Here is a 27,614-nt window from a genome sequence, read left to right on the forward strand (position 1 = left end):
AAAATTTATGTAGCCAGGACGGCTCGGATTTAGGAAAACAGAGGCACTGTTTGTCCTGTATGCGGCCAACACGGTTGTCGCTCCTGCTTCTAAGCAGACTATTGCTCGCTGGATCTGTAACACGATTCAGCAGGCTCATTCTACGGCAAATTCGGTAAAGGCCCATTCCACTAGGAAGGTGGGCTCTTCTTGGGCGGCTGCCCAAGGCGTCTCGGCATTACAGCTTTGCCGAGCGGCGACTTGGTCGGGTTCAAACACTTTTTCAAAATTCTACAAGTTTGATACCCTGGCTGATGAGAACCTCATGTTTGCTCAATCGGTACTGCAGAGTCATCTGCACTCTCCCGCCCGGTCTGGAGCTTTGGTATAATCCCCATGGTCCTTACGGAGTCCCCAGCATCCTCTAGGACATAAGAGAAAATAAGATTTTAAACCTACCGGTAAATCTTTTTCTCCTAGTCCGTAGAGGATGCTGGGCGCCCGTCCTAGTGCGGACATATTTCTGCAAGGCTTGTATATAGTTATTGCTTACATAAGGGTTATGCTACAGTTAATATCAGTCTTTGGCTGATGCTGTTTTGTTCATACTGTTAACTGGTTGCGTATGTTCCATGTTATACGGTGTGGATGGTGTGGGCTGGTATGAATCTTGCCCTTAGATTAACAAACATCCTTTCCTCGTACTGTCCGTCTCCTCTGGGCACAGTTCTTTAACTGAGGTCTGGAGGAGGGGCATAGAGGGAGGAGCCAGTGCACACCCATCTAAAGTCTTTAGAGTACCCATGTCTCCTGCGGAGCCTGTCTATACCCAATGGTCCTTACGGAGTCCCCAGCATCCTCTACGGACTAGGAGAAAAAGATTTACCGGTAGGTTTAAAATCTTATTTTTCATGGGACAGTCCAGATTTTTGGATTACAAAAGGGGCAGGGCATACCAGTTTGGAGGGTATCTTCTGTTAGCGTGATTGTGGGTTGAGCAGTATTGGTCATGGTTTAGGAGGACCGGAGATTTGACCAATCTTGTCCTGATTTTATGCGTGGAATATTGGGAGCTGCGGGTTACATATTTTTTATACTGTGCTGGTCTCAGTGATATAACCCTATTTCCTGGCTTCTCCACAGTGGTCTCATGCAAGGCAATCACACAGGCCTCGATCCTCTGCCCTCAGCAGTAGTGTCTCAGTCTGAAAAACAGAGAACATTGCAATAGTTTAACATGCACACAATATGGACACATTTCTATACTACTACTATACTAGTGTGATAACCAGTGGTAGAAATATAGATGTTGTGGTATGGAAAATAGAAGTAAATGGAATTAGACAGGTTTACAATTGGCAGTATACCATTGTGTACTAGCCCATTTCAACAACGGGTGATAACCACACACAAAAAAAGCCCTTTTTACATCCTTCTACAAATGTATAAATAGTGCTACTCATATAGCTTGATTGTCTAAAAATAAAATGTAGGTTGCCTTTTAAACACATAACTTTACCTAAAACTTTCATTTTGTTTAGAAGTTCCACTGTATGCAGTTCTCACAACTCACCAGGGTCCCCAATTGTGTTAATCTGCCCATTCTCTGCTCCTGTCTCATTTTGGCCTGGCTATAGCATGCCCACTGGGTGTCAGTGTCCCTCTCTGTTAACTTCCCATTCATTCAAATGTAAACTTTAAGGAGAAGGGCAATGATACCAGCTAAGCCTGAGTGAGTCGGGTTGGACAGTCAGTCAGTGGAGTGGAACCACTAGTGAATAACGCATTTATGGTGAGTCCAATTTTTTTTATTTATAATAACTCATTGAACGTCGCTAAGTTAACAATGTAGGTTTAGATGGAGAACTGTGCAACTAAATATAAGGACTTAATTTGCTATAAATATAAGGGAGCCTTTTATAACTGAAAAAAACGAGGTAATATAAAGGGAATTGGTGTAACTACCAACATACTGTAGCAGTCATAGCAGTGACAGGACTCAGGTACCTCAGGGAGGAAGTGGGGGGAGGGCGGGCTACCATGTGTATCCAAAGTATTAAGGAAAAATTACGACAATGGGGGCCCTTGTTCTGCTGTTCCGAGCACACGTGGAGCAGGTGCAGTGGTGTGCAATTCCGCAAGCGGGCATCATGGAAATAAATGAGGCTCTTCGCCGGAGTTCCGAATTGGCCACATTTATGCATCTGCACCACCCACATCCATCCGCATGTTACAGTAGCCTGCATCACTGTCAGTCACAGATGCACCTGCCGTATATCTGGTGCAAGATGTCCAAAATTAGACAGACCTCTGCTACGCAAATCTCTGCATAGCCCACAATTCTGCCTTCACGCCTATGTCATGCACAGAGAACACACAGCCTAGGTGTGAGCGCCCAGTTGCTGCCCAATCATACCCTTTCACTTAGAAGTGTAGATGCGTATAAGAGCCTGATTCAGAGTGGACACGGGGATGTACGGTGCTAAAGAAGTATTTCAGTCAATTTGTTGAGTGAAGAGCAATTGTCCCAGTATTATGCATCCTCCTGCTCCATGTAGATTTCATCCCTTCATATTACTATTACACGTATTTCAAGGGATACTCATAAACACTGGCGTATCTATAATGGACGCAAGGTGGGCGTGCACATGGGCCCCTGGGTCCAGGGGGGCCCACACCACACACACTGAACCTATTTAATTATACTCACCTCTCTGTCGGCCAACCGCTGGCTGCTCAACGACAAATATCGCTCGAAAAATAGGCGTGTCAACCATTTTCTCGTGATTGTCCCCGGGAATACAGCGCAGGCGCCATGTTCCAGGAGACCTGCACATGCGCAGTAGACTCTGGCACAGCACTAGGGTCACCTAGTGGCCCTAGTGTTTAGAGTATGCTGGGCTTCCAGCTACCGAAGGGGAGGGGGGGGTGTTATCCTGTCTTAATATGCCCTTAACTGAAAACAAGTTCCAGGCTCTTGAGGCAGACAGATTTAATTTAACTTCCGTTCAAACAGATTCAAATTATTCCAGCAACTGTACTCATAAGGACCAAGTAAGAGGATTGGCCAATTGCCACTAGCTGCACCAAGAGGACACTTGGGCCCTGATATGACCACTTCTAGGACGCCTCCTAGGATGCCTGTACAGCTTAGACAAAAGCCAGGGCAGCGGGCACAATCTGTTGTGGTGTAGCCATGTGGGCCCCTAGGACTGGATGGGCAGCCTCAGCAAAAGTGCTGCATTGGTAAATTAGGAGGAACCAATAGGAATCTACTGGCTCTTTCCCTTCACCTTCCAGGGCTCATTATGTGGCTCCAATGGTACAGTAGGTGGATTAGTTTGGTTATTGGCTGATGAAAGTTTTATGCAAACATGGCCTATCCTGACTGGTGTTTTATTAAATTGCCCACCATCACTCCCTGCACATGACCAGCATTACAAATACAGCAGAATACATTAAGTTTATTGGGGCATCATCAAAGGAAAGGAAATCCATTAATCTAATGTTATTGAAAAGTCTTTTTGGCTGATAAGGGGCCTGAGTTGATTGGTTCATGCTATGTTTAGGACCCAGCTGACAATGTTGTAGATTAGATATATAATTCTTTGCAGTCTTACATGGAATCACTGACAGAGATTGGCATAGGTCATTACAGTATATAAATTGGCAATGGAAGCAAGCAGCTGCAAAATCTTCCATAAGGCGGCTACCGGTGGCCAGAAAGGACGAGATTACTGTTTGACAGAACATGCTGCTCTAAATTCCCTGTCACTGCTGGGGAAGTAGTCAATCATCCTCCTGTGTGGAGTTTGTATGTATTCCCTGCGTGTGGCTTTCCTCGGGATGCGCTTGCTTCAACTCACTCTCCAAGTTACTGGTAGTTTAATTGGCTTCTGACATCATTAAGGGATGCAATCAATTTGCCGGCTATTGGTATCCCGGCGGTCAGGATACCGACACTGGAATCCTGACAGCCGTCAATGCCGACAGCCAGAATCATGGCACACAGGGGCTATTCCCACTTGTGGATGTCCACGATACCCATAGAGTGTGAATAGAACCTGTGGCGATTGCAGCGAGCCACCGAGCCTGCATGGGGATTCTTTGTGCTCGCCCTGCTGCCGGCATTCTGGCGGGTGGGATGCCTCTGTCGGGATATTGACAGCCGGCATCCCGCACGCCGGTAAATAAAATGTAACCCATCATTAATGCTAGTATGTGTAAGTGGCAGGGAACATAGCTGTTATGTGACGTTACTTGCATAAATCCTGATATCACGCTGTGTCAGAGTGATGGAAAATAGAGATGGACCACTCCACACAGCTTTCTACTGTATATATTATCATTTTGCTTGGTTACATAGGGGTCTATTTACTAAGCAGTGATAAAAGTGGAGAAGTGAGCCAGTGGAGAAGTTGCCCATGGCAACCAATCGGCATTGACGTAACATTTACAATTTGCATACTATAAAAGAATACAGAGCAGCTGATTGGGTGCCAGGGCCAGCTTCTCCACTGGCTCACTTCTCCACTTTTATCACTGCTTTGTACGTTTCCCCCATAGTTACATAGTTAATAAGGTTGGAAAAAAGACAAATGTCCATCGAGTTCAACCTTTATATAATGACCCTATACCAGTGATGGGGAACCTTTGTCACTCTGGCTTTTGTTGAACTATACATTCCAGCATGCCCTGCTACAGTTTTGCTATTTGGCCATGCTAAAACTGTAGCAGGGCATGCTGGGATGTGTAGTTCAACAACAGCTGGAATGCCAAAGGTCCCCCATCACTGCCCTATACTAGTCCCTATATAACCGTAGCTTTACCCATAAATACTCAAGTGTAGACCTTTTATCGTCTAGATGACAACTAGAATGCTTAATTTTTCAAAAATATTTTTCTAGAATACATTATCTATGTAGATTAAACCATAATTACTCAATTGAAGACCGTTTTTCATCCAGTTGCCAACTAGAATATTAGAATACATTTTTCGAAAATACATTCATTTAGAAGTTATATCCTTGGATACAGTGGCGGAACTAGCGAGCGGCAGGCCCAGGTGCGAGAAAATGCTTTGCCCCCCCGTATCCCATCCAAGTCCACCCCCTCACCCCTGGAGAGGATCTGGTGAGGGGGACCTGCTCAGGGCCAGAGAAATGGATACCTAGCAACAGTGCCGTAACTAGACATTTTAGCACTGTGTGCAAGAAACAGCATCGGAGTCCCTCCCCTCCATGTAAAACAGGGGCAGTGCGCAAAAAATATAGGGGAGTGGCTTCACGGGGAAGGAGTGTGGCCACAAAATAATACCAATTCATATAACGGTGCACAGTAGTCTCCATTATTCAAATTACGCCGCACAGTAGCACCACTACACCAGGTAAAGCCTTTTTTTACACCTTACGGCGGACAGATTCCCCTGTTTACACCTTACGGCAGACAGCGTCCTCTTTTTACACCTTACAGCAGACAGCGTCCCCTTTTCACATCTTACGGCAGACAGCGCCCCCTTTTTACACCTTACGGCAGTCAGCGTCCCCTTTTTATACATAACGGCAGACAGCGTCCCCTATTTACACATAACGGCAGACAGCGTCCCCTTTTTACACATATAACGTCAGACAGCGTCCCCTATTTACACATAACGGCAGACAGCGTCCCTTTTTACACATAACGACAGACAGCGTCCCCTTTTTACACATAACGGCAGACAGCGTCCCCCTTTTTACACATAACGGCAGACAGCGTCCCCCTTCTTACACATTACGGCAGACAGCGTCCCCCTTTTTACACATTAAGGCAGACAGAATATATAGAAAGAAAGAAAGAAAGAAAGAAAGAAAGAGAATTGTACTTACTGTCTCTGCTTCTGCGGCTCCCTCCTCCACCTCCCTCCTCCTCCTTCTCTCCCATGGCCGCTGCGCTCCTCTCCTGTCCTCGGCGGCGGCTGTGTGCTGCGGGTGGCGGTTGCCCGCAGCACACAGCAGCACGTAATGAGTCAGTTTGACTCTTTACATGCTGCGCTGCTTTGGGCCCCTGGACAGTGGCGGGCCCCAGTGCAAGGCACTGCTTGCACTGGCGATAGTTCCGCCACTGCTTGGATATCTTTTATAGTTAGAAATTTATCTAACCCGTTTTTAAAAGTACTGACCAAGTCCGACATTACTACCTTCACTGGCAAAGAATTCCATATCCTTACTTCCCTTACTGTGAAGAACCCCCTCCTTCGCTGGGTACAAAACTTATTTTCCTCTAACCTCAGGGGGTGTCCGCATGTCCTTTAGACGCCTCTTTTCTAGTGTAAACATACAGTATCAAGCCTATTAAGCCTGTCCTCATAATCCAATGCCTCTCACTCCTTAATCAATTTTGTACCTTGCCTGTGAACCCCTTCAAGCTCTAAGATATCTTTTTTATAATGTTGTGCCAAGAATTGTACACTATGGCCCTCATTCCGAGTTGTTCGCTCGGTATTTTTCATCGCATCGCAGTGAAAATCCGCTTAGTACGCATGCGCAATGTTCGCACTGCGACTGCGCCAAGTAACTTTACTATGAAGAAAGTAATTTTACTCACGGCTTTTTCTTCGCTCCGGCGATCGTAATGTGATTGACAGGAAATGGGTGTTACTGGGCGGAAACACGGCGTTTCAGGGGCGTGTGGCTGAAAACGCTACCGTTTCCGGAAAAAACGCAGGAGTGGCCGGGGAAACGGTGGGAGTGCCTGGGCGAACGCTGGGTGTGTTTGTGACGTCAACCAGGAACGACAAGCACTGAAATGATCGCACAGGCAGAGTAAGTCTGGAGCTACTCAGAAACTGCTAAGTAGTTAGTAATCGCAATATTGCGAATACATCGGTCGCAATTTTAAGAAGCTAAGATTCACTCCCAGTAGGCGGCGGCTTAGCGTGTGTAACTCTGCTAAATTCGCAATGCGACCGATCAACTCGGAATGAGGGCCTATATTCAAGATGTGGCCCTACCAATGATTTATATAAGTCAGGATTACACTTTCTTCCCTAGTCTCGATTCCCCGTTTTATGCATGCTAGTACCTTATTTGCTTTTGTTGCTGCAGTTTGACATTAGGTACTGTTGTTAAGTCTATTATCAATGAGCACCCCCAAGTCTTTTTCTAAAACCATCTCCCCTAACTTCTCCCCATTTAATTTGTAGGTTGCATGATTTTTTTTGCCCCAAAGTGCATGACTTTACATTTATCTACAGTATATTAAACCTCATTCTCCATTTGGCTGCCCAAACTTCCAGTTTAAATAAGTTGTTTTGTAGAGACTCTGACTCCTTATCTAAGTTAATTACCCTACATAGCTTGGTAGCATCTGCAAAAATTGACACAGTACTTTCAAGATCTGTTCCTAGGTCATTAATAAATAAATTGAACAGTAATGACCCGAGTACTGATGCTTGAGGTATTCCACTGAATAGAGTGGCCCAGTCAGAGAACATCCCAATAACCACAACTCGCTGTTCCCTGTTACCCAGCCAATTACTTATCCAAGTACAAATAGTGTTTCCTAGGATGAGTTCTCTTAATTTGACCGTTACCCCGGTCAAGATTGTCGCTCACTTTCTCATAGAAGCTAATTAAGTTAGTTTGGCATGACCTGTCCCTCACAAAACCATGCTGATTCCTATTCACAATATTGGAGGTATCCAAGTACTCCTGTATGCAATCCCTTAATATTCCTTCCAATATTTTCCCCACTATAGATGTCAAGCTAACTGGTCTGTTGTTGCCAGGATGAATTTTGAATCCCTTTTTAAATATTGGGAATACCTCTGCTATACGTCAGTCCTTAGGTGTCATGTCTGATTTAATTGAATAAGAGAATATCAAAAATAAAGGCCTTGCTAGTTCTGAGTATAGATCCATCAGAACTCTTGGGTGTAATAGTAATACATTGGCATCATCATTTATTACTGTCCAAAACTGCCTTTAGTTAATATCTCTTTAATGAATAAATTAATCTTATACATGTGTGGATGCTATGTTTGTACTACTATTATTATTATTATTATTAGTAGTAGTAGTAGTAGTAGTAGTATGAAATGACAAGAAACAAACTAAACCAACACAAATACCTGGGAGTCCAAGTTGTAAGCAGCTTTGTAGAGGTCTCGTAAAGCTCGTTCCATAAACTCAAATGCATGGCAGTCCACACATGGACGAGCTGGGGAGATATGGGATAAAATAGGACATTAAAAAATAAACAGAATTAAGGAATAGCCTTACTGAGCTCGCCTGGGGAATGGGTGTACCTGAGCTCTCCTGGGGAATGGGTGTACCTGAGCTCTCCTGGGGAATGGGTGTACCTGAGCTCTCCTGGGGAATGGGTGTACCTGAGCTCTCCTGGGGAATGGGTGTACTTGAGCTCTACTGGGGACTGGGTGTACCTAAGCTTGCCCGGGTAATGGATGTGCCTGAGCTCTCCTGGGGATTGGGTGTGCCTGAGCTCGCTCGGGGAATGGGTGTACTTGAGCTTGCCCGGGGAATGGGTGTACCTGAGCTCGCCCGGGGAATAAGTGTGCCTGAGCTTACCCGGGGAATGGGTATACCTAAGCTCGCCCGGGGAATGGGTGTGCCTGAGCTCGCTCGGGAATGGGTGTACCTGAGATTGCCCAGGGAATAGGTGTACCTGAGCTTGCCCGGGGAATGGGTGTACCTGAGCTTGCTCGGGGAATGGGTGTACCTGAGCTCTCCTGGGGAATGGGTGTACCTGAGCTTGCCAGGGGAATGGGTGTACCTGAGCTTGCCCGGGGAATGGGTGTACCTGAGCTTGCCCGGGGAATGGGTGTACCTGAGCTTGCTCGGGAAATAGGTGTGCCTGAGCTCTCCTGGGGAATGGGTGTACCTGAGCTTGCCCGGGGAATGGGTGTACCTGAGCTTGCCCGGGGAATGGGTGTACCTGAGCTCTCCTGGGGAATGGGTGTACCTGAGCTCTCCTGGGGAATGGGTGTACCTGAGCTCTCCTGGGGAATGGGTGTACCTGAGCTCTCCTGGGGAATGGGTGTACCTGAGCTCTCCTGGGGAATGGGTGTATTTGAGCTCTACTGGGGACTGGGTGTACCTAAGCTTGCCCGGGGAATGGGTGTGCCCGAGCTCTCCTGGGGAATGGGTGTGCCTGAGCTCGCTCGGGGAATGGGTGTACTTGAGCTTGCCCGGGGAATGGGTGTACCTGAGCTCGCCCGGGGAATGGTGTGTCTGAGCTTACCCGGGGAATGGGTATACCTGAGCTCGCCCAGGGAATGGGTGTGCCTGAGCTCGCTCGGGGAATGGGTGTACCTGAGATTGCCCAGGGAATGGGTTTACCTGAGCTCTCCTGGGGAATGGGTGTACCCGAGCTCACCTGGGGAATGGGTGTGCCTGAGCTTGCCCGGGGAATGGGTGTACCTGAGCTCTCCTGGGGACTGGGTGTACCCGAGCTCACCTGGGGAATGGGTGTACCTGAGCTTGCCCGGGGAATGGGTGTACCTGAGCTCTCCTGGGGAATGGGTGTACCTGAGCTCTCCTGGGGAATGGGTGTACCTGAGCTCTCCTGGGGAATGGGTGTACCTGAGCTCTCCTGGGGAATGGGTGTACCTGAGCTCTCCTGGGGAATGGGTGTACTTGAGCTCTACTGGGGACTGGGTGTACCTAAGCTTGCCCGGGGAATGGGTGTGCCCGAGCTCTCCTGGGGAATGGGTGTGCCTGAGCTCGCTCGGGGAATGGGTGTACTTGAGCTTGCCCGGGGAATGGGTGTACCTGAGCTTGCCCGGGGAATGGGTGTGTCTGAGCTTACCCGGGGAATGGGTATACCTGAGCTCGCCCGGGGAATGGGTGTGCCTGAGCTCGCTCGGGGAAATGGGTGTACCTGAGATTGCCCAGGGAATGGGTTTACCTGAGCTCTCCTGGGGAATGGGTGTACCTGAGCTCACCTGGGGAATGGGTGTGCCTGAGCTTGCCCGGGGAATGGGTGTACCTGAGCTCTCCTGGGGACTGGGTGTACCCGAGCTCACCTGGGGAATGGGTGTACCTGAGCTCACCTGGGGAATGGGTGTACCTGAGCTCACCTGGGGAATGGGTGTGCCTGAGCTTGCCCGGGGAATGGGTGTACCTGAGCTCACCTGGGGAATGGGTGTACCTGAGCTCACCTGGGGAATAGGTGTACCTGAGCTCACCTGGGGAATGGGTGTGCCTGAGCTTGCCCGGGGAATGGGTGTACCTGAGCTCTCCTGGGGACTGGGTGTACCCGAGCTCACCTGGGGAATGGGTGTACCTGAGCTCGCTCGGGGAAATGGGTGTACCTGAGCTTGCCCGGGGAATGGGTGTACCTGAGCTTGCTCGGGGAATGGGTGTACCTGAGCTCTCCTGGGGAATGGGTGTACCTGAGCTTGCCCGGGGAATGGGTGTACCTGAGCTTGCCCGGGGAATGGGTGTACCTGAGCTTGCCCGGGGAATGGGTGTACCTGAGCTTGCTCGGGGAATAGGTGTGCCTGAGCTCTCCTGGGGAATGGGTGTACCTGAGCTTGCCCGGGGAATGGGTGTACCTGAGCTTGCCCGGGGAATGGGTGTACCTGAGCTCTCCTGGGGAATGGGTGTACCTGAGCTCTCCTGGAGAATGGGTGTACCTGAGCTCTCCTGGGGAATGGGTGTACCTGAGCTCTCCTGGGGAATGGGTGTACCTGAGCTCTCCTGGGGAATGGGTGTATTTGAGCTCTACTGGGGACTGGGCGTACCTAAGCTTGCCCGGGGAATGGGTGTGCCCGAGCTCTCCTGGGGAATGGGTGTGCCTGAGCTCGCTCGGGGAATGGGTGTACTTGAGCTTGCCCGGGGAATGGGTGTACCTGAGCTCGCCCGGGGAATGGGTGTGTCTGAGCTTACCCGGTGAATGGGTATACCTGAGCTCGCCCGGGGAATGGGTGTGCCTGAGCTCGCTCGGGTAATGGGTGTACCTGAGATTGCCCAGGGAATGGGTTTACCTGAGCTCTCCTGGGGAATGGGTGTACCCGAGCTCACCTGGGGAATGGGTGTGCCTGAGCTTGCCCGGGGAATGGGTGTACCTGAGCTCTCCTGGGGACTGGGTGTACCCGAGCTCATCTGGGGAATGGGTGTACCTGAGCTTGCCCGGGGAATGGGTGTACCTGAGCTCTCCTGGGGAATGGGTGTACCTGAGCTCTCCTGGGGAATGGGTGTACCTGAGCTCTCCTGGGGAATGGGTGTACCTGAGCTCTCCTGGGGAATGGGTGTACCTGAGCTCTCCTGGGGAATGGGTGTACTTGAGCTCTACTGGGGACTGGGTGTACCTAAGCTTGCCCGGGGAATGGGTGTGCCCGAGCTCTCCTGGGGAATGGGTGTGCCTGAGCTCGCTCGGGGAATGGGTGTACTTGAGCTTGCCCGGGGAATGGGTGTACCTGAGCTTGCCCGGGGAATGGGTGTGTCTGAGCTTACCCGGGGAATGGGTATACCTGAGCTCGCCCGGGGAATGGGTGTGCCTGAGCTCGCTCGGGGAAATGGGTGTACCTGAGATTGCCCAGGGAATGGGTTTACCTGAGCTCTCCTGGGGAATGGGTGTACCCGAGCTCACCTGGGAAAGGGGGGGTCCTGAGCTTGCTCGGGGAATGGGTGTACCTGAGCTCTCCTGGGGACTGGGTGTACCCGAGCTCACCTGGGGAATGGGTGTACCTGAGCTTGCCCGGGGAATGGGTGTACCTGAGCTTGCTCGGGGAATGGGTGTACATGAGCTCTCCTGGGGACTGGGTGTACCCGAGCTCACCTGGGGAATGGGTGTACCTGAGCTTGCCCGGGGAATGGGTGTACCTGAGTTTGCCCGGGGAATGGGTGTACCTGAGCTCGCCCAGGGAATGGGTGTACCTGAGCTCGCCCAGGGAATGGGTGTACCTGAGCTCGCCCGGGGAATGGGTGTACCTGAGCTCGCCCAGGGAATGGGTGTACCATTGTTTTAAATATATGCCATGCAGGATAGGTAGATAGGTAGAGAAGAGCTTGCTTTTCTTTCTTTCATGTACAGTGTATAGATGAAAACACATGGCGGAAACTGTATACTAACACCACACAGCACACCTGTCTATTCTTACCTGGAAGGAGCTTTAGCTATACTTAGCTAATCTGTTTTGAAGCATCAATCCCATTAATATGTTTGTTTATTTATTTATTTTATATATATATATATATATATATATATATATATATATATATATATAAAAAGCATTATTGCAGACCATATGAAGTAGACTGGTCAAGACAGTCACATGGCATATGAAGTAGTGAGCACGAGGTACACTCTCAAAGCTCTGTCTGCACTGTAAAATCCCTCCCCTGCTGAGTTTGTGTGTGATTTGCATCCATACTTGTTTTCTGTCAAGGATGATTTTAAAAGGAGATTATTAATAGGAGGACAGTTAAGAATTATAAAACTTTCTATGTTGGATGGCTATTTCAAAAAATGTTGATGTATCGATGAATGCACCACTTTAACCAAAAAACTGTTTCTTTCTTTGAAAAAGTTAACATGCACCTTTAAGGGCATAGGGCAGTTATTTTAGACACACTGGTGTATTATCAGAGTGTTTTTGGTTCAAAGTCTGAAAACAAGAGACCTAATTCAGAGTTGATCACAGCAGCAAATTTGTTAGCAGTTGGGCAAAACTATGGGGGTCATTCCGGCCTGATCGCTCGCTATCTATTTTTTGCAGTGCGGCAGTCATATAGTCGCCGCCTATAGGGGAGTGTATGTTTGCTTTGCAAGTGTGCGATCGCATGTGCAGTCAAGCAGTACAAAAAAGTTTTGTGCAGTTTCTGAGTAGCTCAGAACTTATTCAGCCGCTGCGATCACTTCAGCCTGTTCTGGCCCAGAAATGACGTCAGACACCCGCCCTGCAAACGCTTGGACACGCCTGCGTTTTTCCAACCACTCCCAGAAAACGGTCAGTTGACAACCACAAACGCCTTCTTCCTGTCAATCTCCTTGCGATCGGCTGTGCAAATGGATTCTTCGTTAAATCCATTGCTCAGCAACGATCCGCTTTGTAGCCATACGACGCGCCTACGAATTGCGGTTTATACGCATGCACAGTTCTGACTTGATCACAGCGCAGCGAAAACTCCTAGCATGCGATCAGGTCGGAATGACCCCCCCCCCCCCCTTCATGTGCACTGCAGGGGGCGCAGATAGAACATGTGCAGCAGGGTGGGCAGATATAAAATGTGCAGAGAGAGTTAGATTTGGGTGGGGTGTGTTCAAACTGAAATCTAAATTGCAGTGTAAAAATAAAGCAGCCAGTATTTACCCTGCACAGAAACAAAATAATCCACCCAAATCTAACTCTCTCTGCAAATGTTTTATCTCCCCCCCCCCCCCCTGCAGTGCACATGGGGGGTAATTCAGACCTGATCGCTTGCTAGCATTTTCTGCAGCGCTGCGATCAGGTCAGAACTGCGCATGCGTATGCACCGCAATGCGCAGGTGCGTCGCACAGGTACAGATCGGATCGTTGCTGTGCGATGGGTTTTACGAAGAATCCATTCGCACAGCTGATCACAGGGAGATTGACAGGAAGAAGGCGTTTGTGAGTGGCATCTGACCATTTTCAGGGAGTGGTTGGAAAAATGCAGGTGTGTCCAAGCGTTTGCCGGACAGGTGTCACGTCAATTCCGGCCCCGGACAGGCTGAAGTGATCGCAGCGGCTGAGTAAGTCCTGGGCAACTCAGAAACTGCGCAAAGTTTTTTTACCGCTCAGCTGCACATGCATTCGCACAATTGCAGAGCTAAAATACACTACCCTGTAGGCGGCGACTATCTGACTGCAGGACTGCAAAAAACTGCTAGCGAGTGATCAGGTCTGAATTACCCCCATGGTTTTGCCCAACTGCTAACAAATTTGCTGCTGTGATTAACTCCGAGTTACCCCCCAGGTCCATGTAATAGGTTACTATAATGCTGCAGACTGAGTGGAATGCATGTCCTTGGTACTGTATATCGTACTTTCCCATTATCTCTGACCTCATCTCCCTTCACATGCCTTTCCTGCCAAATGATTACTTCCTCCCATTCCCTCTTCCTAGATTTTGCCTATACTGCTTCCTACCTCTGGAATTCTTTCCCTCTCCCTATCAGACTCTCCACCTCTCTACAAAACTTCAAGATTTTGTTCTTCATCATACCCAGCCATCTCTCATCCTAACCCTCTTTTACATGCTCACTGTTTACCCCATCGGTGTCACTCCTGTCTGTCTGTTCCTCCCCTTTAGAGAGCAAGCTCTCACGAGCAGGGCCCTCTTCCCTCATGTGCTTTGGCTTCCTTTACTTATACAGGACCTCATTTAGGTTCAGTTGAAGATTCTGCTAAATACCAGGTCTGCTACTGCTTCCTATCGCAAGCTGGGGGCCGTCCAGCACAGGGCAAGACCGCCCAGCATGTTAATCTCCGTTCTGCGATTGGATTGCAAATTAATTGCATCGCAGGACTAGTGATGAGCGGGTTCGGTTCCTCGGAAACCGAACCCCCCCCGAACTTCACCCATTTTACACGGGTCCGAGGCATACTCGGATTCTCCCGTATGGCTCGGTTAATCCGAGCGCGCTCGAACTTCATCATCCCGCTGTCGGATTCTCGCGAGATTCGGATTCTATATAAGCAGCCGTGCGTCGCCGCCATTTTCACTCGTGCATTGGAAATGTTAGGGAGAGGACGTGGCTGGCGTCCTCTCCGTTTATTAATAATATTTGTGCTACTGCAGTGCTTATTACTTAATTGTGGGGAGCAGCTGTATTATATAGGAGGAGTACAGTGCAGAGTTTTGCTGACCAGTGACCACCAGTATACGTTGTCTGCCTGAAAAACACTCCATATCTGTGCTCAGTGTGCTGCATATATCTGTGCTCACACTGCTTTATTGTGGGCACTGGAGACCACCAGTATATTATATAGGAGGAGTACAGTGCAGAGTTTTGCTGACAGTGACCACCAGTATATATAGCAGTACGGTACGGAAGGCCACTGCTCTACCTACCTCTGTGTCGTCAAGTATACTATCCATCCATACCTGTGGTGCATTTCAGTTGTGCGCAGTATATATAGTAGTAGGCCATTGCTATTGATACTGGCATATAATTCCACACATTAAAAAATGGAGAACAAAAATGTGGAGGTTAAAATAGGGAAAGATCAAGATCCACTTCCACCTCGTGCTGAAGCTGCTGCCACTAGTCATGGCCGAGACGATGAAATGTCATCAACGTAGTCTGCCAAGGCCGATGCCCAATGTCGTAGTAGAGAGCATGTAAAATCCAAAAAACAAAAGTTCAGTAAAATGACCCAAAAATCAAAATTGAAAGCGTCTGATGAGAAGCGTAAACTTGCCAATATGCCATTTACGACACGGAGTGGCAAGGAACGGCTGAGGCCCTGGCCTATGTTCATGGCTAGTGGTTCAGCTTCACATGAGGATGGAAGCACTCATCCTCTCGCTAGAAAAATGAAAAGACTTAAGCTGGCAAAAGCACAGCAAAGAACTGTGCGTTCTTCTAAATCACAAATCCCCAAGGAGAGTCCAATTGTGTTGGTTGCGATGCCTGACCTTCCCAACACTATACGGGAAGAGCTTGCGCCTTCCACCATTTGCACGCCCCCTGCAAGTGCTGGAAGGAGCACCCGCAGTCCTGTTCCTGATAGTCAAATTGAAGTACACCAGGATGAGGATATGGGTGTTGCTGGCGCTGGGGAGGAAATTGACGAGGAGGATTCTGATGGTGAGGTGGTTTGTTTAAGTCAGGCACCCGGGGAGACACCTGTTGTCCGTGGGACGAATATGGCCATTGACATGCCTGGTCAAAATACAAAAAAAATCACCTCTTCGGTGTGGAATTATTTCAACATAAATGCGGACAACAGGTGTCAAGCCGTGTGTTGCCTTTGTCAAGCTGTAATAAGTAGGGGTAAGGACGTTAACCACCTCGGAATATCCTCCCTTATACGTCACCTGCAGCGCATTCATCATAAGTCAGTGACAAGTTCAAAAACTTTGGGTGACAGCGGAAGCAGTCCACTGACCACTAAATCCCTTCCTCTTGTAACCAAGCTCCTGCAAACCACACCACCAACTCCCTCAGTGTCAATTTCCACCTTACACAGGAAAGCCAATAGTCCTGCAGGCCATGTCACTGGCAAGTCTGACGAGTCCTCTCCTGTCTGGGATTCCTCCGATGCATCCTTGAGTGTAACGCCTACGCTGCTGTTGTTGCTGCTGGGAGTCGATCGGCATCCCAGAGGGGAAGTCGGAAGACCACTTGTACTACTTCCAGTAAGCAATTGACTGTCCAACAGTCCTTTGCGAGGAAGAGGAAATATCACAGCAGTCATCCTGCTGCAAAGCGGATAACTCAGGTCTTGTCAGCCTGGGTGGTGAGAAACGTGGTTCCGGTATCCACCGTTAATTCAGAGGCAACTAGAGACTTGATTGAGGTACTGTGTCCCCGGTACCAAATACCATCTAGGTTCCATTTCTCTAGGCAAGCGATACCGAAAAATGTACACAGACCTCAGAAAAAGTGTCACCAGTGTCCTAAAAAATGCAGTTGTACCCAATGTCCACTTAACCACGGACATGTGGACAAGTGGAGCAGGGCAGACTCAGGACCAGGGCCGGTTCTAAGATTTGTGGCGCCCCGGGCAAAATATGGGGGCGTGGCTTCAATTGGGGGCGTGGTCAACGCGCTGAAAGAAAAAATAAAAATAAATAAAAAGTATACTTACCATCCCCGTTCCTGATCCAGACCCCCTCCGCCGGCGGCGCCGCTCTTCTCCTCTACTCTCTTCTCTTCGATCTATGGGAGAGACGTTATTACGTCTCTCCCATAAAACAGCATAGACACTAGAGGTCAATTATGACCCCTAGTGTCTGTGCCACTATGCTGTGCGGTGCGCGATGACGTCATCGCGCATCGCACAGCAAAGGTCCTCTAGACGAAGGGAAACTAGACCGTAGCGTCTAGTTTCCCTTCATGGAGAGAACCTTTGCTGTGCGGTGCGCGATTACGTCATCGCGCACCGCACAACTAAGGTCCTCTCAATGAAGGGAAACTAGACGCTACGCGTCTGGTTCCCTTCAAAGCGGGGGGGCACAGCAGGGCACTGCGGGGGGCACAGTGGCGGATCTTGCCCTGGTGCGGCGCCCTCCGGATGGCGCCGGCGCCCTCCGGAAGGTGGCGCCCCGGGCAAAAGTACCGCTTGCCCGTGGCAAGAACCGCCACTGCTCAGGACTATATGACTGTGACAGCCCACTGGGTAGATGTATTGCCTCCCGCAGCAAGAACAGCAGCGGCGGCACCAGTAGCAGCATCTCGCAAACGCCAACTCATTCCTAGGCAGGCTACGCTTTGTATCACCGCTTTCCATAAGAGGCACACAGCTGACAACCTCTTACGGAAACTGAGGAACATCATCGCAGAATGGCTTACCCCAATTGAACTCTCCTGGGGATTTGTGACATCGGACAATGCCAGCAATATTGTGCGTGCATTACATGTGGGCAAATTCCAGCACCTCCCATGTTTTGCACATACATTGAATTTGGTGGTGCAGAATTATTTAAAAAACGACAGGGGCGGGCAAGAGATGCTGTCGGTGGCCCGAAGAATTGCGGGCCACTTTCGGCATTCAGCCACCGCGTGCCGAAGACTGGAGCACCACCAAACACTCCTGAACCTGCCCTGCCATCATCTGAAGCAAGAGGTGGTAACGAGGTGGAATTCAACCCTCTATATGCTTCAGAGGATGGAGGAGCAGCAAAAGGCCATTCAAGCCTATACATCTGCCCATGATATAGGCAAAGGAGGGGGAATGCACCTGACTCAAGCGCAGTGGAGAATGATTTCAACGTTGTGCAAGGTTCTGCAACCCTTTGAACTTGCCACACGTGAAGTCAGTTCAGACACTGCCAGCCTGAGTCAGGTCATTCCCCTCATCAGGCTTTTGCAGAAGAAGCTGGAGACATTGAAGGAGGAGCTAAAACAGAGCGATTCCGCTAGGCATGTGGATGGAGCCCTTAATTCGCTTAACCAGGATTCACGGGTGGTCAATCTGTTGAAATCAGAGCACTACATTTTGGCCACCGTGCTCGATCCTAGATTTAAAACCTACGTTGTATCTCTCTTTCCGGCAGACACAAGTCTGCAGAGGTTCAAAGACCTGCTGGTGAGAAAATTGTCAAGTCAAGCGGAACGTGACCCGTCAACAGCTTGTCAAAGTCAGAAAAATATCTCTATGCACACTACCATATTTGCACCTCACACAGGTCCGTGCTGCGCATGCGTACGCTCTCCCGTACGTGCGCATACTCACAGTCGCGGGCACCCGCAGGCGCACGGTATGCGTATTTACGGTAGAGTTTATGTGATCGTAGCGTGCGACTCAATCGTTACATATTTTCACTATATAATGTATTTTGTAGATCATGGTCCCTTTGATAGATTCTGAAAGTTTGGTTAATGTAGAATGTTCATGAACAGAGAAATCCCTCTTTGTTTGATACGAAGGGACAGACAGGAGTAATACAGTGGTGTTTAGTACCCATCGGAAGAGTATTTAATTAGCAATATTCCGGTGTTGGTTTGAAGCGGATTAATCGCTCGTGCGAATAGTTATGGACATAAGAAGTTTATGAACATTTACTGTATTTGCACTTACTTATCCATGCGGCGGGAAACCCAGTTTCCCTCCCACCTGAGCTGTTGGAAATAGTCACGGCCCACCTGTATGAATCAACCTATGACCTTTTGTTATAATGCGAGGAGGAATTCCTGTGTCCAATGAACAATGAGATTGTAGGGACCATTGAATTGTATTGTGTGTGGGGCATAAATAGACAAGCCGATCACATCCAGCTCTCACTCTTTTACGGTTATCATTGCTGAAAATCGGGAGCTGGATGTCCAGAGGCGCATGCGATCGTTTCCCCTTGTGCGTAAGTGTTTCTCCGCATCCATATTGTTCTTACTGTTATTGTGGGCCATTTCTCTCTCTCTCTCTCTTCTCCTCTTTCTCTCTTATTTTTCCCTTAAAACGTAATTGTATTGTATTGTATTTCCTGTGTAGTTATCTGGTTAGGTAGTCTATGTTATATTGTAGTGTATGACTTGTATTGTGTTAATTCTTTTGCAAGTATATCATTCATAATATATATTTATTAGGCGTTGGACCCTAAGCCCAGGTATCTGTGTATTTCTTATAGTGTTTAGTATTTTCAGAGCGTCGGTGACGCTCAAACAGCTTTTGAGTTAATAAGGTTATACTGTGTTGCATTTACACTCTATCATTACACTAAGGTTTTACTGCACAATACACTGTTTATGGTTTAGATACAAAGGTTTAACATTGTTAGCGTCAGCGCCGCTGGTGATCTCCTCGTGGTCCCGAGCGTCCGCTACGCTATAGCGAATCATTACGTTAGTCAGCAGCCAATAGCGTGCCTGCCCGTGATCTCTTGGCCGTGAGCGAACGTGACGCTTGAGCGTCTCGACTACGGCTAAGCGATTGCTACGCAACGTGCGTACCCTTACGGTACTCCATACGTAAATAGCGTTCAGTGTTCTTAGACCTCATAAAGGGTTTTATATAAGATAAATATTCAGCTTTATCAATTGGCGGCTCGCCCGTCCTTCACATATCTGCACTAGGTAATTTCAGCAGACATTATCCAGCAGCAAAGGGCGGGAGGTCATATTCCTCGTAGTGCTGTTTGGATAAGCGTCTGCTTCGCTTAGTAAAGGGTGCTGAAGGAATCCGGGACCGAAGGTAAGAACAAAACGATAGTGTTTTTTTTTTAAACTGTTTATTTCTGTCTTGCGTACACACGCACGCATATCTGCATTTCTTTTCATTCGTGTATTTTCATATATCACTCTCCTGTTTGCCATTGTATAATTGATAAACGTACTAAGAGAGATTTACCGCTATTTCATAGTTAAAGAGTAAAGGTAATACAGTTAAGGTATAGAAATACACACAGCTCTACCTAAAGGTAAAAGGAGAGATTGGTGTGGTGTGCGGTAGATGATCGAGGATCATCTACATTGATAAAACGTGTTAGTTGTGTTACGGTAGACAAGGACTGGTGTACACGTGTCTCTAACAAAGGGAGAGACTCGCGTACGCAAAGGCCGACGCACGCAGCGTAAATTACGCAACGGAGCGTCTGGGTACGCCCACGTAACTCAAGTCACACGATAGTGTTGATTTTTAAATAACGCAACAGGCGATAAGTAGCGCAAATCTATTTTAAATTCGAAATTTAAATTAACAGATCCTTCTCCTAATTTGTAACACATCTGGTCTAAAGAGAAATTTCTGCGCAGAAATAGAAATAGAAACAAAAATGTACATGTGGTGAGTGAGTGTTTTTACATACATTTATACAATTTTGAGGTTGAACCAAAAGAAATCATCGAGTTCTCGTGAGGTACATACGTGTAAGTGACATGCACGGTGGCTAGGGAGGCATCCTTGGTTAAACATAAAAAAATTGAGCATTAGAGTATAGCAGACCAGGAGGTCATACTGTAACAGACCAGGAGGTCATAGCAGACCAGCAGGTTCAGGTACAGCAGACAAGGAAGTCCGCTATACAGTCCACAGGCACAACACCAAAAAAGGGTTGGTGCAACACCCATATAGGCCATACAAGCTCTTGCTGAAGGAATTCGCAGCCGCAATTTTCGATTCCGCTGGTCGCTCCGTACATAAGATTAGTTGCTTATGTGCTGAACGATTGTACCGCACGTAATTGTGTGCATTAGTAAACCTGACCGGTACTATTTGTGTACGAAGGTCATAAACGCTATTTGTACATTCTGACGTGATTTGTGTAATTTTTTATTTTTACAAAGGGAAGTTCGCTGGTCACTCAGGAATTATCCAACAACCTCACCTTTACTGGAAAGAGTAAGTGTTCTGCGGATATCCCTCGCATGTTCCAGTAAACAAAGGTTAAATAGGTGCCCTGGGTCGAGTACGCCAGCACCATATCGGTGTGATCAGGTCGTATTGGTCGGCGTGGGCAGAGTGAGTAAGGTGCTCGGTAAACCTTACCGTCAACCTACCGTGAATATCTTGGTTTTTTGTAAGGGTCCGTAACACCTGCAAATTATGGGGGCCAGTTGTTCAGGAAGGGGGCGATCAACCTCGGTTCGGGTTGATTCCATAAACCGACCAGTCGGGTCGGCAAGGTACGTAATGTGTGAAAAGTACGGAAGTCACACAGAAGCTTTATGTGATGAATGGGAGAGAATGACAGTACATGACGGGGAGAAATTCCCAAGAGTAGGCAGCTTCAGCTCAGAAGTGTTAACGAATTTAAGGAGAAGGATATGTCTCATTAAATCAGCAAAGAGACGAATCAAGCATTATGATTATTTGCAGTTGTGGCAACAGGAGGGTGACATACAGAGAGGATTGGCTCAGGCGGCGGGATCTGGCTCGATCAGGAAACTGATAGCCACGGCCCCACCGCCACCATACATATCGGGAGAGAAATTGGTTGCGGAGAATGACGCACTAAGGTGTAACAAACAAACACTTAGCAACTGTGTAAATGTTAAAGATAATGTTAACCAATTAACCAATGCAAGTATTAACCCGTGCAAGTTGTACCCTGTTTTGAACTTTCCTCAGGAGTGTGATCAAGAGGACGAATCGGCAACAATTTCAGCGCTCTCTCTAGCAGCCACCATAGCAGAGACCACAGTAGGCACAGCTCCACCCCCGAGATTAGTAACAAAGGCCCCTAGCGGAGGGATAGGTGAGGTCGTATCAACGGGTAAGTACGGCACCATACACTATGCTGAAACTATTTCACCACAGCCTGTAGAATCTACACAGAATGAGGTTGTTAGAGTTAATCCTGTTAAGGTAATAGTAGTTCCAAATGGGAAAACAGACACTTCAGGAGTCACTCCTGTTAGGAACATTGCCATGTATAGCCCATTTTCCCGAATGGAATTAAGGACCATAGTGTCTGAATTCCCTGACCCTAGAAAAGACTTAGTTGCCAGCCAAAAATACATCAGAGACCTAGGTAACACGTTAGAGCCCAACAACAAAGACTGGCAGATATTGCTGAGAGCATGTTTACCCTCCAATGTTGACGCAACTCAATTTTTAGCTGACTGTGGATTAGATCAGGATGTACCTCTTACAGACGTGTACAACAAAGACAATGTAAAAAGAATAAGCTTACAGTTAAAAGAGTATTTCCCAGCGGTAGTTAAATGGAACAAGATATTCTCCATTAAACAAAAGGAGTCAGAAACAGCTACAGAGTATTTTCACAGAGCATTATTAGAGATGGCAAAATACACAGGCATAGAGGACATTAAAACAAACATAAACCATCGAGAAGTAGCAGTATCGGTACTGATGGATGGTTTAAAAGAGTCATTAAAGACTAGGGTACAGACCACACAACCATGTTGGCGAGGCCTGTCTGTGGCTACTTTGAGAGAGGCTGCTATTGATCACGACCGGAATATCACCAGACACAGGGAACAACAAGGTGATAAGTTAATGGCAGTAAGTATACAGGCCTTGACCACAAAACAGCCTGTGTTAATATCACCAAACCCTGTGGGTAAGTCAAATGTGGTAACATGTTATTCCTGTCACAAACAGGGACACTTTGCACGAGACTGTAGATCGAGAAATATACAAAAATCTTATCAACCCCCTAGACAACGACACGACACACGACATTGGGATCAGGGTCCGCAGAAACGGAGTTATGAGCCACATGCAGGGGAAACAAAAAGATATCCCCCGAACAGAGACTGGCAAGCCTCTGGTAGCTCCCAATTAACTCCATCACAAGTAGTTGCTGCCAGCGGGATTCAGGGAGGTCACCATACCCAATAGGGGTGTGGCCATACCTGTAATCTGCAACCAGTAAAATTGATTGCAAGCCTTGGAAGTGAACCCGAAATTGCAATCAATGTAGCTGGTAAATCATTAAACTTTCTTGTAGATACAGGGGCGGCCAAATCAGTGATAAATTTGACAGTGGGCATGAGAACCACTGGTAAGACAATTCCAGCCATAGGGGTAACGGGAGTAGTCCAGCACTACCCTGTTAGCAAACCAGCCGAGATTACAGTAGGGCCTTTACATACCAAGCATTCCTTTTTGCTGGCTGCATCGGCACCGACTAATCTCCTGGGTAGAGACTTACTGTGTAAAATGGGGTGCGTCATTTATTATACTCCTGAAGGTGTATTCTTGGACATACCTGAGAATCACGCTCAGGAAGTACGAGACATGTTAGACTCCCCATCAAAATTAATGTCACATACCATTATGACAAATAGGACTCCCTCCCAAGTAGAAGAAATGACATCTCAGATACCAGAGTCACTTTGGACTAAAGATGGACAGGACACTGGATTAATGGCAAATGTAGCTCCGGTAGTTGTACAAGTAAAAGATGGTAGGATAGCTCCAAAAATCCCACAGTACCCTCTGAAGCCAGAGGTGGAGTTAGGAGTTTATCCCGTAATAGAGCGCTTGCTACAACAGGGCATTCTGGTAAGAACGTCCAGCACTGCCAATAGTCCCATCTTCCCTGTGAAAAAGAGTGGGGGGAGGGGTTACCGGCTAGTGCAGGATCTAAGGGGCATTAACAAAATAGTTGAGAGTCAGTTCCCCGTAGTGCCAAATCCAGCTGTCATCCTAATGCAAATCCCTCCCACTGCGAAATTTTTCACTGTTATTGACCTCTGCTCCGCTTTCTTTTCGGTACCTCTGCACCCTGACAGCCAATATTTGTTTGCATTTACATACAGAGGAGTCCAATACACATGGACTCGATTACCACAAGGATTCATAGATAGTCCAAGTATATTTTCCCAGGCTTTGCATGATTGTTTACAGTCTTTCCAACCAGTGAGTGGATCAGTATTAATACAGTACGTGGATGATCTACTACTGTGTTCTGATTCATTGGAAGCATCCCTGAAGGATACGAAACAGCTCCTGTTTCATCTTTCAGACACAGGACACAAGGTTTCCAAAGACAAGTTGCAATTATGCCAAACTAAGGTAAAATATTTGGGACACTGTCTAACACAAGGACTGAGACACCTGACCGCTGATAGAATTCAAGCAATTAGAGACATGACTCTGCCACAAACCCAGCAACAGATCAGAACGTTTTTAGGAATGTGTGGGTATTGCCGTAACTGGATCCCAGGGTTTTCCATTCTAGCGTTACCCTTGCAGGAGATGGTCTCCTCAAACAAACCTGATCGGATTTCGCATACAGACGAGTCTGAGACAGCATTTGAGAGACTTAAACAGTGCCTAACGCAGGCACCAGCATTAGGTATGCCAGACTATGGGAAACCCTTTGAACTATACGGAACAGAAAGTGCTGGTTGCGCGGCAGGCGTACTAACCCAAAAGCACGGTGATGCCAGCAGGCCAGTAGCCTATTACAGCGCTCAGCTAGACACGGTAGCGCGATCCCTCCCCACATGCTTGCGAAGCGTTGCTGCGATAGCATTGCTAGTAACGAAAAGCGAAGATGTCGTGCTAGGTCACAACCTCACAATTCATACACCACATGCAGTGTCAGCCTTGCTGAATTCTGCCCAAACCAGGCACGTCTCATCAGCGCGGTTTACAAGATGGGAATTGGCACTAATGGCCCCCGTAAACATCACCATAAGGAGATGCAGTGCATTAAATCCTGCAACATATCTCCCAGGTGTGCCTGGACAGGCACAAAGGGTGGAGGATGAGAGTGGTGGGGAAGGAGGATTTAATACAAAGGAAGACACACATGATTGTATGGAATATTTGACCCAAAATTTTACCGCAAGGCCTGACATCAGTGACAACCCACTGGAAGATGTAGAACTTACGTTCTACACGGACGGTAGTTGTCATAGACAGTCAGACTCGGGAGACTTGTGTACTGGATACGCAGTCGTAGATGACCAAGGCACCATAGAAGCGGAACCGCTAGGCCCACCTCACTCAGCCCAGGTTGCTGAACTGGTCGCCCTAACCAGAGAATGCGAATTGGCTAAGGGCAAATCAGCCAATATCTACACCGACTCTAGATACGCATTCGGGGTAGTCCATGATTTCGGAGCCCTATGGCGCCTCAGAAATTTCATGACGGCAGCTGGTACACCGGTAGCGCATGCAGCTCACATAAAAAGGCTTCTAACAGCGATACAGGAACCCGACAGAGTGGCTGTTATCAAATGTAAAGCACACACATATAGCCAAGACCCAGTATCACTTGGTAACAGCCGAGCAGACGAAGCTGCTAAGTTAGCAGCTGCTACCCCCAGACAGACAGACACCACACAACTGATGGTATTTAATACCATCAACACACAGAAGTTGTGTGAGATGCAAAATTTGTGTTCCACACAGGAAAAGGCAGTCTGGAAGGCAAAAGGATATGGCCAGGAGTCCTCAGGACTCTGGACGGATGGACACGGTAAACCAGTGGCCCCCAGAGCATACCTTCCATGTTTAGCTGAGGCAGCTCACGGGCTGACTCATCTGGGCAAGGAAGGGATGTGCAAGTTGGTAAGAGCATATTGGTGTGCCCCAGGATTTTCATCTCATGCGAGTAAAAGAGCAATGTCATGCCTTACCTGTTTGAGAAAGAACATCGGAAAGGCAATACCTACAGAACCATCTCATATCCCACCTGCCGGCGGCCCTTTCCAGGTAATACAGATTGACTTTATTCAATTACCCCCTTGTCGAAATTTGAAATATGTACTTGTTTGTATAGATGTTTTCTCAAATTGGGTCGAAGCATTTCCGGCGGCCACAAATACCGCTATGTTTACTGCTAAGAAAATTGTGCAGGAATTTGTATGTAGATATGGTATCCCTAGAATTATCGAAAGTGATAGGGGTACCCATTTTACAGGTGATGTCTTTCAAGGAATGTGTAAATTGATGGGAATTGATAGCAAGCTGCACACTCCATACCGTCCACAGGCGAGTGCGAAAGTGGAAAGAGTGAACAGCACTATTAAAAATAAACTGAGTAAAGTGATGGCAGAGACAGGATTGACATGGCCAGAAGCTTTACCCATTGTACTGTACAGCCTCAGAACCACTCCCAGGTCCCCTCTTAATCTGTCTCCCTTTGAAATCTTGTTTGGTCGACAACCGCATGTTATGATTAACCCTCAGGATGATTTGAAGTGTAACAATGAAGTGACTGTAAAATACTTGATTAACATGAGTAAACAGTTAAGGAATCAAAATGATAATCTGAAGTTAGTGATTCCTGATTTACCAGATAGTAATTGTCATGACATTGAACCTGGGGATTATGTAATGATACGGAATTTTCTACGCTCAGGTTGCCTTATTGACAGATGGGAAGGACCATACCAGGTCTTATTGACTAGCACTACAGCATTGAAGGTTGCTGAGAGAGAGACTTGGGTTCATTCGTCCCACTGTAAGAAGGTTGCTGATCCAGAGAGGTCTTGTGATAAGGAACAGACGATAGAGGTTGTATCACTGGAGTGTCTGTTCCAGGAGGATTGAGGCGGCACCTGAGCATTGAAAATCACAAGACCAAAAGCAGTTGTCGATCCCCTGTTCCCTTTTATTGTTTTTCTCCAACTTCCCAACCCCTCTCCCTCAAATTATTTTTCCCCCCTTCTCATTCTTCTCCGTTTCCTCCTACAAGATGGACTTGCCCCAAGAGACTGTGATCCGGATTTTCCTGTTGACCATGATGTTGACCAGAGCAGTCTGTTCCGGCGAGAGTACCATGGAGGTCAAGAGAGGTTCTGGAATGGGTTCTGATGATAAAGATGGAGGCGTAGTTTTCCAAGAACAACTTAACCAACAAGTAAAGGCGAGTATCAGAAAACGATCCGATAGCATTGACCATAGAAGGAATTGTGAAGGATTGTTAGCTGAAGAAAACTGTATCTGTCGGCTCTGTAACAATGTCATTGAGGATGGGTGCATAAAGAAATGCCAATCCAGTTTTAATATCCATATGGACCGGCATCCATTGAGTGACTATCACTCCTTAGTGGGTAGTGTGTTAAATAAAACAGATTGTTGGGTATGCTCTCAAGTACCTCAAGGTCATAGCAAATCAGGGCTAGTACCATTTCCTTTAACGTTAGGGGAGGTACTTGAGTTAAGTGGTGGGAGACCGGTGGACAGGAGGTTTAATATCTCCAGCCCTCCTAGTTTGAAGCTCCACCAATACCATGTGGATAGGTCCCTATTATGTTTTAACATCTCCAATCCCCGAAAGCCGGGAAATTGGGAAGTGTCATGGAGTAATCAAACCATGACCTTTTCGCATAGAGCAGATAGAATGCCTACAGATACAGAGCTTATACGCCACATAGCCAGTAGAGGAAAATCTTTCCGGTATAGGTATACCTTAGGAAATAGGATTACGAGAGTTGGAGAGGTATCACCAGGATACTGTGCACATATCGTACAACCTGATACGTGTACTAAGCAGATGGAAGAATTAGGGTTAGGAGATTTCACATGGAAGGTGTGTAATATGGTTATGTCCTACTCCGTCCCATATGTTCTCCCCGATGATGCATAT

At 47.6% G+C, this 27,614-nt stretch overlaps 1 protein-coding gene across 1 annotated transcript in view; it reads right to left on the bottom strand.

Moving 5' to 3' along the window:
- Positions 1-869: 869 nt before the first annotated feature.
- LOC135002948 (NELL2-interacting cell ontogeny regulator 1-like) overlaps positions 870-27,614 on the bottom strand; it is a 40,766-nt gene continuing 14,021 nt past the window's right edge. The window contains exons 2-3 of the mRNA XM_063951709.1: positions 8,087-8,175; positions 870-1,184 (exon numbers count right to left, since the gene is read on the bottom strand). Of these exons, the coding sequence (XP_063807779.1) occupies positions 1,128-1,184; positions 8,087-8,175 (146 nt within the window). The 3' untranslated portion in view covers positions 870-1,127. The remainder of the gene's footprint in view (positions 1,185-8,086; positions 8,176-27,614) is intronic.

The sequence above is a fragment of the Pseudophryne corroboree genome, chromosome 1 (genome assembly GCF_028390025.1).
Source record: "Pseudophryne corroboree isolate aPseCor3 chromosome 1, aPseCor3.hap2, whole genome shotgun sequence".
Taxonomy (NCBI): Eukaryota; Metazoa; Chordata; class Amphibia; order Anura; family Myobatrachidae; genus Pseudophryne; species Pseudophryne corroboree.